The 11,053-nt window shown below is 41.3% G+C and overlaps 2 protein-coding genes across 2 annotated transcripts; one reads left to right on the top strand and one right to left on the bottom strand.

The window, feature by feature from the left end:
- The first annotated feature begins 278 nt into the window (after nt 1–278).
- Nucleotides 279–6,297, top strand: MCTS1 (MCTS1 re-initiation and release factor). The gene is made up of 6 exons (XM_035325204.1): nt 279–429; nt 852–1,004; nt 1,640–1,737; nt 2,859–2,992; nt 4,009–4,076; nt 5,938–6,297. Exons 1-6 carry the CDS (start codon nt 419–421, stop codon nt 6,017–6,019), a joined length of 546 nt encoding a protein of 181 aa, XP_035181095.1. The 5' UTR covers nt 279–418; the 3' UTR covers nt 6,020–6,297.
- A 2,605-nt stretch (nt 6,298–8,902) lies between these two features.
- Nucleotides 8,903–10,612, bottom strand: C1GALT1C1 (C1GALT1 specific chaperone 1). Its single transcript, XM_035325203.1, has 2 exons — nt 10,557–10,612; nt 8,903–10,280 (listed from the first exon to the last, which is right to left on the bottom strand). Exon 2 carries the CDS (start codon nt 10,273–10,275, stop codon nt 9,319–9,321), a length of 957 nt encoding a protein of 318 aa, XP_035181094.1. The 5' UTR covers nt 10,276–10,280; nt 10,557–10,612; the 3' UTR covers nt 8,903–9,318.
- Between the last annotated feature and the right edge of the window lie 441 nt (nt 10,613–11,053).

Raw genomic sequence — 11,053 nt, 5'->3', positions numbered from 1 at the left:
TCTGCTCCTCACAGAGCTAAAGAACAATATTTGTTTTCATTTTGTGTTTGATATCATTAGCTATGACGGGCTGATGTTCATAGTTATGACTCTGGTTTCGTGTTGGAAACGATGTACTTATTATCTGTGAACACAGCAGCTCCAGTGCACCAGCCACCTGCCCCCAAACCCCTCAGGCACAACTCTTGTCCCACCTATGCGCATGCGCCAAGTGTCCGCGCGGCCCTTGGGAGCTGTAGTCCCGCCCAGCGCGGCGTTGCATTGCCATGGAGGCGGCACGACATGCCGTAAAGCGCCCGGCGCTTCCGGCTGGCGCGGAGGGCAGGGCTGGCACCTCGTGTGAGGCTGTGGCTGCCCGCGCCGCCGCCGCCCGCCCGGCCCCGCTGCCACCGCTTGCCCGGCGCCCGCCTCCCCCAGGATGTTCAAGAAGTGAGTGGAGTCTCCCGCATGCCTGCTGCCCTCCGGGCCCGGCCCTGCCCGCTACCCCGGGGGGGGGAGGGGGGGGGCGGGGGCAAGTCCGGGTTGGGGGAGGGGGTTCTTACAGCAAAATTTGCTCCGTGAGTCCCTGAAATACTCTCGTGTGCCTGTGGGACACCAAAGAGGCGTCTCGGGGTACGCATGATGTGTTGGGACAAAGCTAGCCGTCTGCTGGGAAACTCTCCTGCCCCAGCCCGGCATTTCCAAGGAGATAGGTTTAGGTTTAAGCCTTGTGAAATCCTACAGTGAAAGCTGTACAGATGTTACCCTGTTAATTCCCCTATCAATTTATAACTGTTTCTTAATAATGCTTCTTAAATATGCTACCTTTTGAGTAGCTTGTTCTGTGTTTCTGAAATACTCTCACTTGGCAGATTTGATGAAAAGGAGAATGTATCAAACTGCATCCAGTTGAAGACTTCAGTTATTAAAGGTATTAAGAACCAGCTGATAGACCAATTTCCTGTTATTGAACCATGGCTAAACCAAATTATGCCGAAGAAAGACCCTGTCAAAATAGTACGATGGTAAGTTTCTTTCCCCTTAAACTCCACTTTTGAAGTGCTTGGATTTCTTCATTCTTCTGTTTCCTTTTCATAGCAGAAGGGCATAGGGGGTTTGTTTTTTGTAGATAATAGTGCGTGTTATCACCAAGCCAGAAAGTTTGCACGTGCTTGTTGTGCTTTTGAGGGTGTCCTGGTAGGATGCTGGAGGAAAATAAAAGTGCTGGCTGGTAGTGAATTGCCAGCTTATTCGGTGACTCGGGAATTAACTTGTTGAAGGTAAACATTCATCTTTGTGAAAGTGAAAGCTCAAACTTGCTTGGATAGTTCTAGTAGTCTTTGTCTTCTTTTCTAGTTTTGGATTTCCATGTATTGTCTGGATAACTTTCTTTTTTTTTTTTTAACTTGTGGGTAGTATATTCTTGTAACTTTTGTGAACAGCTGGTTGACTGCCTCTGGATCTTTAAGCGGTAGAAAGTGTGTATGGGGCTAGTGTTCAAGGCATACAAGACAATATCTTTAGTTTTAAACTTTCTTGATAGTTGACTGCCTTCTCAGATGCCAAGGTAGACCAGAATGTGCAAAGTGAAATATTTAACTTAAACAAAAAAAGGGCTAAGTAGTTACTAGAATTAAGTTTCAATTTTTTTATCTTGCAGTCATGAACATATAGAAATCCTCACTGTGAATGGGGAGTTGCTGTTCTTCAGACAAAGAGAAGGGATTTTTTACCCAACGCTAAGGTTGCTTCACAAATGTAAGTTTGCTGTGGACAGTGGAGGTGGGGAGAGGGGTGAGTGCGTGATTTAAGAGGGCTTATTTAAGCCTATTTAAGGCTTAAAAAAACCCACAACCTACTACACACATTACAGAACAGATATTTAAAATGTTCCTATACCTTCCCAGCTGTAATTGCATGGTCTTTACAGGTGCCTACGTGGTTTGCATTCCTCCAGAACTAATGCAATTCTGTTTATTAAATAATCTAACCTTTGTTTTTTAAACAATAAATTGCATAAAGTCCTGCAAGAATTCTTTACAGTGAATTCTCTAGCACAGAGTCTAAATTTCTTGTTGTTAATCTTGTTGTCCTGTCTTTGTTCTTTCAAGTCTTCCTTTAAACCCTTCTTGCTGCCTTCAAATACTTGTAGGTTCTTACTGCAAAAATAGTCTTTAATTGTGAGTTTAATGATGCAATGGATGCTCGTCTCCTTTCAGTATTTAGGCTGCCTGTTTTATACTTTTTCCAATGTCATATCTTATGCTATTTTTATTGCTGTTCTTATTGTTCTGCTCAATTCTATTATGATTGGATGAGTTTGTGATAGTAAAAGTGTTACTCTGTCAAAGTCTCAGTGTTTGAAATGTTTCAAGAGGTTGTACATGCTTGAAAAATGCCTTTGAGAGCTGACGGCCTTCCTAATCTTGGCTGCCTTTGCCTCTTTTGTCCCATTAATGTTAAAGTGTTTATTTATCACGGAAGAGATAATACATGTTATTTGGGGGTTTTAAGGTCCCTCAGTATGTGGGCACTTGAGCAATTGTTTTCTTGGGGGAAGCTCGTTAAAACTCGTTAAAACTCACAGTGGGCTCTGTGAGTGAACAGGAGGCTTAGGCTGAGTGTTTGATTCTGAAAGTTGCAGCCTCTGTTTCTCAAAAAAAAAAAAAAAAAAAAAAAAAACCTTGATCAGGGAAAACTGTCCTCATGTCCTTTAAGGACAGTGCTGCCCGGCAGGAGCTCTGGTAATTGTTTCTCAGCCTTCCTACCATTGCGGTGTGTTAAGCATCTAATTGCCCCTTTTAAACTGACTTGGTAATGAGTTATTCATGTTGTCATCTTCATGTATTAATTGTAATGCTGTATCTTTCCCCTCCTAGATCCATTTATTCTACCACATCAGCAGGTTGATAAAGGAGCCATTAAATTTGTACTAAGTGGAGCTAATATAATGTGCCCTGGCCTGACATCTCCTGGAGCCAAACTTTACCCTGCTGCAGTTGATACTGTTGTTGTATCCTTCTTCATCTATGAATTACTGCTTCCTGAGTTAACTTTCTATTCGTGTGTTCTCAGCTGATTGTAATTTGAATTACTTTAGAGTTGAATGGTATGGAATGGAATAACTAGCAATCAGAAAAGACCTGCAGAGGTTCAGAAGTTATTTGGCAAGGTGAAAATTGTTCTTAATTCCCTTTACTTACCGTGATGTTCCAAACCCGCACATAATTAATTCTGCTCTGCTCCGTTAGGTGGGATGCTCTGCTATTAATCTAATAGGTAACTGGAGCTCCTTCATGATGTTGGAACTGTGGAAGGAGATGAGGTACAGCCTAACTTGTAACCTGCCTTCTTAATCAATTGATCTTCAGTGGCCCTGTTCTCAGGGCATTTGGACAGAGGTTTAGGATCAGCTCTGCTGTAGTCAGGACTTGCTCCATGCATCTGGCGAACTTTAGCATATCTGAAAGGAGGAAAGTGTGCTAATTCACTTCTGCTAATTGTATTACTGAGCAAATACAAGCAGCAGAGGTTGGTATTATTGCCATTTTGTTGTTATTTGGAAGCTGTGGGAAAAGATGAGCAGTTGGCATTACATGTTATTGAACTTCAAAAAGGCCATGTCTGATTTCAGTGCTTGTATTTTTTTTTCAAATTTGTCTCAATTATTCTATACGTTGGAATCTAAAATGGCCTCATGTATAGTTGTAGCTTTGTTCCAGAAAGGGAGAGACTGTAATCTCTTTGTGCTAGGCACGAAGGAAGAAATAGAATGTAATGCTGGGAGATCTTTTTTTTTTTGTAATTGCTATTTGAGGTTCATAAATACATGCTTCATGTTCCCTGCACTGTGATTCAATTGTGTGTGATTCTGCTTATCTTCAAGAGCTAGTGCTCTACAATTACTAAAGGGACAACAGTTCAACTAGGGAGTTTGTTGCTCTTTGGAAGGTGATTTCTTTGTGTTACTGCTTTTACTTTTCTGAAATAGTTTTTAAAAATTCCATTTTCCTTAGTGGTAACTTGTAGGCAATAATGGCAGAGGGAAAGCAACATGCGTTATGCGTGGGAGTAATGAAGATGTCAGCTGAGGACATGTAAGTGTTGTGACAATTGAAATGTAACATGTTCCATGTCATTCCCATGTTAGTTTAGAATTTAAGCACCACTGTCATGGTTACTGAATCACTGTTGTATCATATTTCTTTCAAGTATGGCATTTATTCAAGCTGTTCTTTTATTAATTAATATTAAGTCGAGAGGCAGAGGAGGCAAGGAATCCCTTCCCTAGATTTTTGTTTACGAAATTAAAATAGTTACATAAATGTGGATTTTAAGACGCACAACATCAGTAGTGCGTCTGAACATCACTGTTCCTTGTGCTCTGATCATACTTCTTCAAAGATCTTGCTGAACAAAGAAATACTTGTTACAGTACTTGCTGCCTGGGCTGGGCAAGAAGTATAATTTAGATCTGTGTGGGTTGGCATTGTTAAAGTGATTTTTGTCTGCAGGAGTAACAGAGACTGAAGTCCTGCTGGTACTTGGCTGACCAGCTGGGCTTTTCCTCTGTGGCCTTCTCTTTTTCCTTCTCTCTTTCTTTGCCTGGTACCCACATGCAGCATTCCTGCCTGATGTGCTTAGTAGCTTAGCTTCTTCTGAAATGGGGAGGTCAGTTTGGGGATAAACATCAAGTGGAAACTACTTCAGAAGAAAAAGAGGCAGAAAACTGAAATGAGAGCACAAAAGGGAGAGGTGGCAACGTGTGCTAATGGACAGGGGTAGAATGGGACTGCTGCAGCCTGGATTTGCACCTGCTCTAGCTGGTAGGGAATTACTGCTCAGGATTATCTGTAGTGTTTTTGAGAGTCTGAGAGCATGTAGGAAGAAGGGAAATGTGTAGCTATTTATGTCCCAGTCCCACACCTGCAGTGATCTGCAAGCCTGGATTATCTATATTCCTAATCCTAACTTCAAATTCAGCAGCCATGCAGTTGAATGTCCTGTTCTTACAAGGAACGACATAAACTGGAGAGGAAAAATTAATTGATACTGATCTATGCAGCATGTTAGAATACTATTTTCTGTGATATCGTTTCACAATTTTCTGTTTTATAAAATATGGTTTCAGTCACTTGGTATGATTATGATACATAATGCATTAATGCGATTAACATAGAAGTATTTTCCTTCCTGATTACCTTTGGACAAGTTCTATAAGTAATAGAGTACTTAGTGTAAATAGGGTAGATTATATTCTCCAATGTAATTAAACTTTTCAGTCTTAGAATGATTAGTTTTGTCTTGTTTATTGTGAAAAGACTAGATTTTTTTTCTATGGAGTTAATCTACTGGAAAAAAGATGAACACAAATCCAGTGCAGATGTATAAAACACTTCTAAGAGCTGACTTGATTCAAACAATATCAGACAGGATGTCTATAACATGTTGCAAGTTCCACATTAATTTAGCATTTGTAGTCCTTTATTAAGTGCATAGATGACCTGCAACTAGAAGCAAACCAGCTCACCTGTATTTGTCCGTGGCACATTTGGAACCAGAGCATGTCAGGCTCTGTTCTTGTCTTGTTTCCTGTTACACCCTCACTTGTGCTACGAAGGGAAGAGTCATTTACAACCCCTTTGCTTGTTTGATAGAGAAATGCTGCAAATCATACAACCCTGCTGGTAACTTTCTTCGGAACTGTCTCCCACAAAGAAGCAGTTAAAATTACTGTGGAAGGTGGTTGACAAAATATGGGAGGCAAATATTGTCATATTATTATGCATAACTCACATTGCTGAATGATAACAAACACTGTTTCCTGTCTATATGTTGTTTATGATAGCGTCTCACCTTTTAATTGACAAATAGTACACTTTTTTACTTTAAATTTGGAGTCTACTACTGCTCTAATCTTTAACCTAATGCTTTTGTACTCTTTTAATTCTTCAACAGTGAGAAGGTCAACAAAGGGATTGGCATCGAAAATATCCACTATTTAAATGATGGTCTTTGGCATATGAAGACATACAAGTGAAACAAACTGAACTGTGTTACTCCAAGGGAATGCACTTAGGTTAAATGTGGACTGCTTTGTAATTCCTTGTTTTTAATGTGACTGAATGTACAAATTATTTTGTTCCGTGGCTATGCTAAAATAAATCAAATGAATGCGAAAGTACTGTTAGGCTACAATAGTTTTCTAGATTTCTTTTTATTACAGTTCTTAATTGTTTTGTCTTAAACCTGCATCTTCAGTTGCTGAAGATACCTGATGGAGAGATCCTGCATGGACTGTGAGTAAACTATTTTGAATGACAAGGAGGAAAAAGCCAATAAAAGTTTACATTTTTACGCTCTTCTAAAAGAGTAATTTAAAATGTATATGAAATATAAGTAGAATGGTTTCTAAAACCTCTCAAACACCCCAGATTTTTTTCAATTAACATCTCACTTGCTTACCTGTTTCTTGAATGTGGTGAGATCTTTTTTTAATTTTTTCTAACTTACTAAAATTAACGCTGTTAAGAAATTATTTTACATCAGGAATTTATCTTTTAAAGATGCATTTATCTGTGTAGGATTTCTGAACTTAGTCATATGTGGATTATAAATGCTTTTATGCTAGTTCATATCTTAAGAGCATATATAATGTTCCAATTTCTAGTTGACAACACTTTGATATCACTCTCCTTATAATGGAATTTATAGCAATGGTGGGCATACTTCAAATGGAGCATGTGTTAGTTGGTGCCTGATGCTCTACTCCCTGTTTGCCTTCATATTTTAGGAGCAGGAACAAAATCGTTGTTCAGTGAAAGCATGGTAGCAAAACCTAGTTATCAGTGTAGCCAAGAGCAGCTTCTTCAGGAGGAGATGGCAGCTTATACACACTGCAACGTGCATGTACGTCTACACATCTACAGAACTGGTTAAAGAGCACAGTGTTTGCCTGGATAATCTGAGTCTCTGTTTAGTGACTGCATACCCAAAGCTATGCTGATGGAAAAACAGCCTGTGCCATGGAATTATTTAACAAGCTAAGGAAACTTTAAGGTCTGCCGCTCATAACTCTCTCTGGATGTATTTTTTTTTTAATATTTCAAGCCTCTGTTCTAACACATTTTATTAATTTTGTATGCAGTGCCTTGTCTCGGTGCTGTTCTACATGCTTAATTTCTGCACTCTGGGGCCTTTACAGCAGATAGTGGCAGAGGTGTTCTCAATCTAATTCAGAAGTAAAACACGAGACATGAAACGTATTACTTAACATGTGCTACTTTTAGATTTCTTCTGTAATATTATTTACAAGACTACTCTTGAAAATGACAGGGTATGTCTGAAACTCTTGATGTTAGAATACAAAAACTAAGATGATAATTAACACTTTGCACAAAGTTTGGTCAAACCTCACACAGTCCCTTCAGAATAATAGCAGACATTATTATGCATATCAAAGACTTAGCACTAACAAGAAATTAGTATAACAGGAATCAGTTTGTGCCTCAGTGGTTCTTCTGTGTATGAGGTGAGCTAGCCTGAATTCTGTGGTTTGCTTTTTCCTCTTTTCTCTTTGTCTCTTCCTCCCTGTTCTGCTACAGCATCTCTCAAATCTGGGATAAGTGAGGTATACTCTGGTTTGGATTGTTAATGCCCATTTTTTTTTTCTTGACCTGCTATGAGTACTGCTGTTGTAATGGGATCTTTGAAATCAAAATTTCATTTCTCACCTTGTCAGGCTTTGTTTCAGAGTATACCCAACTGTGGACCCAGCCTTTTGAATATGATTCTGTAAGAAGATAAAAGCTAAGTCATGCTTTAATTGTGTATCAAATATACTGAAAGCTGTCAGAAACAGTAATTTCAGTTGTGTGTAGGTTTTGGCAGTAGTTATGTGCATATTTGTCTTGCTGTCAGTTGACCTCTGACAGGAGGTAAGGTGTGCCTTCTGAAGCAGCTGAGCTGTGGTAGCTTGCCTGGGGTCTGAGCAGTTCTCTTCCCATTCTTACAAAAAAATCAAGGACCTGAATGATGCTCAGAACACAAAAGAAGTTGCTACTCTCATGAGCTCTGAAGTACCTGTTGTGAAACAGCTACTTCATATCCATCAGCTTTTCTCCTTTACTACTGTGACTAAGGATAGGATGAAATACTCCAAATGCTGCGTCAAAAGAAAGTTGTCCTCACCTAATAACTCTTTTATAGGTAACTCTAGCACCAGTAAAGCCTGTGCTAGTGCTAGATGTAGCACAGAGATGCAATACCTACTTTAAATCTTGAAATGTCTAGGTCAGATAAGTGAATTTTAAATGGAGTAAACACCATTATTTATTACCACTTCATTACCACAACTGTGACTGGTGCAGGAAAGGAGATGTGACCAGGTGGCACATATAAAACTTGGGATTTCAAGTGCACTTATTTTTTTTTTAAATGGAGAGTTCTACACATTGCTGTTTTGTATCATGTACAAAGAAACGGTGAGTGCACATTGATCTTTCTGCATATTAGTGTTCAAAAATTCCTGTAAATGCAGCTGTACTTTCCACTTACATTGACAGCTAACCAACTTCCTTGTATTAACACTACTAACAGTGAAAACTACTAGATGGAACCTTTATTCAAATATGCTTATAAAATACTTTAAAATTAGCAATTACTCTTGTGCTAACAGGCTACCTGACCATGTTAATATTTGTTCAAATTTAGTTATCTCTTTCTTTTGTGTGATTGAGAATGGCAGTACAAAGGTCACTTACTATTCTGCAGGAACTTCCTAATAGATTTTTCTTGCTGGCTTGCTTCCTGCTAGCTTCGTACTGGGTTAGGAGACTACATAAAGTGATGGGTGCACCCTTTGCACTGCATAACGAGTGTAGCTCAAGCTGATGTGCAGTTTGGAGTAAAGGAAATCACTTAATAGTTTTTGAGACTGAATCTGTGGCCAGTTTTATTGGTACATCTTAGAAAGATAAAGATGTTTGAGAAGTGCCTGAAAGAATTGAGAGAATTGAAATCTTGCAAAAATATATCTGTAACACACTAAAGTTCTTCTGAATTTTCATTAATAAATAGTTGGATAATATAACCCCCCATATAAACTTAATTTCCTCTTATCACAAACCTCGCCAAGTCCTTTATTTCCTTCTACCACTGTCAAAAAAAAAATCATTTCTGTATAAAAGATTAAGAATCATTCTCCTTCCACTTTTAAAATTAAGAGCTTTACCAAATCTGTGTGCAAAAACTGTACACCAGTACAATCAGGTACAAAAATTGAGTGTCTGCACAACAAGCACAGTTAATTCCTTGGTTCTGTGTCCTTTCTGACAGACATCAGTCATTGTCTGAACCTTCAGGTGGCAGGAAGATGAGTGCATCGTTGTAAATGTGGCCATAAGGTCTCAGCCTGTAAACACCATACATCATCACGTGCATGTGGTTGGGGGTCAGTCCATTGAAAGTGATGGCCATGTCTGAGCAGCAGCCATCTACTACTTGCTCAGGGTGATTAGCCATTGCTTCTTTGATGAGAGCGTTGACTGACCTGGTGTTAAAGACGTCTTTTCCTTCTGAGTCTTCTGCGTTTTCAGCAATCACTCCAGTATACTTCAGGCATACTGCTAGCTGTTTATCCTCAGAAAGTTTCCAAATCATACCTCCCTGCTCTGGACACTTGTCAGTGTCTTTGAAAATATGGGAAAGTCGTCTCAGCGATCCGATGCTTAAGACAATTCCTCCCTCGCTATCTACATACTCCAGGTCACCAGATTTTACAGTATGGCCTATGTAAAAAGGCTGTGCAGGGTCTTTCTTCAGTAAGAAATACTTGAGATTTTCAATAATAGCAAACGTTGTTGGATAGGCAAGGAAGAACCAGTTGAATTCATCTTTGTAGCGCTCATATGTTAACTTGTAAGCTTTTCTCATCATCATCCACATATCGTTTGTGTCGAGGACTACTGAATTAAACACTTTGATGTTCTCGGAGCTGTAGAACTCTGCCTTGTCGCAGTGCTTGCTCCATGTCTCTTTCACCGCAGCCCAGTGCCCGAGATCCTTAGGTTTCACAAGGATGATACAATAAACACGGATACTCTGACTGAGCTCCAACCGCTCATCTTCTGAAAGATTCAAGACATCGTTTTTGTTGGGAGCCTGGATGTGATGGTGCTCATGGTGATGTGCTCTAGTCCCATGGCCCATCTTAAAATGTCCAAGAAGTGTAACCAGCACGCAGAAGACCCCTCCTAACACCACACCTTTCATGAACGAACCGCTTTCAGAAATCATTTTCCCTAGAAAAGAAGCACACTTCAGCGGCTCAAAGGGAACACGTTTACACCGCAGACTCCCCGTCATTTCACTGCCATCTCCCAGCCCCAAGCCCAACCTCGCTCCCCTCGCGTACCGGGCGGCACAAGCCCCCAACCCACCGGCTCTTTCCATGCCCGATCCCCGTTCCTGCCCGCGGGGGGGCTGCGAGGAGCCGCTGGGAACCGTGGCAGCGACTCCGAGGCAGCCCCCGCCGCCCCCCGGGGCCCGCCGCGGCTTCAGGCCCGGCCTCCACTCACCGGTGCGGCCGCTACCGCCTTGCGCCCGGTCCCCGGCCGACTTCCCTCCCCTTCCTCCCCTCCCCTTCCTTCTCTTTCCTTCCTTCCCTCCCCTTTCCCTCCCCTTCCCCGGCGGAACCACGGCGCAGCCCTTCCAGGCACCGCCCGCCGCTGTGGGGCCGCCCCCTGCAGGCGCGGCCGTCTGCTGAGGCCCGGCGCCGTGTGGCGAAGGCTGGCTGCAGGCAGCCCTTGTGAGGGGTCGCTTCCCTCGCTCTGGTCACCTCCCGAGCCCCAGGAGGAAAAGGAGGAACCCCCCAGCCCACACCCAGGATCAAGCCTGGTGCCTCCCTCACTGAATGCCCGGCCCCAAATGACCCGTGCTGCGAGTGGTGTTTGCTTGGTTTCCTGCCACGGCCCAGGGCACACAGGATTTGTAAAAAAATAACAAAAAAAAGCAGAAACATTTTTCAGAGGCAGGCTTTTTTTTTTTTTTTTTTTTTTTTTTTTTTTTTTTTTTT

This window comes from Oxyura jamaicensis, chromosome 4 (assembly GCF_011077185.1).
Source record: "Oxyura jamaicensis isolate SHBP4307 breed ruddy duck chromosome 4, BPBGC_Ojam_1.0, whole genome shotgun sequence".
Classification (NCBI taxonomy): Eukaryota; Metazoa; Chordata; class Aves; order Anseriformes; family Anatidae; genus Oxyura; species Oxyura jamaicensis.
The sequence above is the reverse complement of the archived record's forward strand: the minus strand, read 5'-3'. Positions and strand labels throughout refer to the sequence as shown.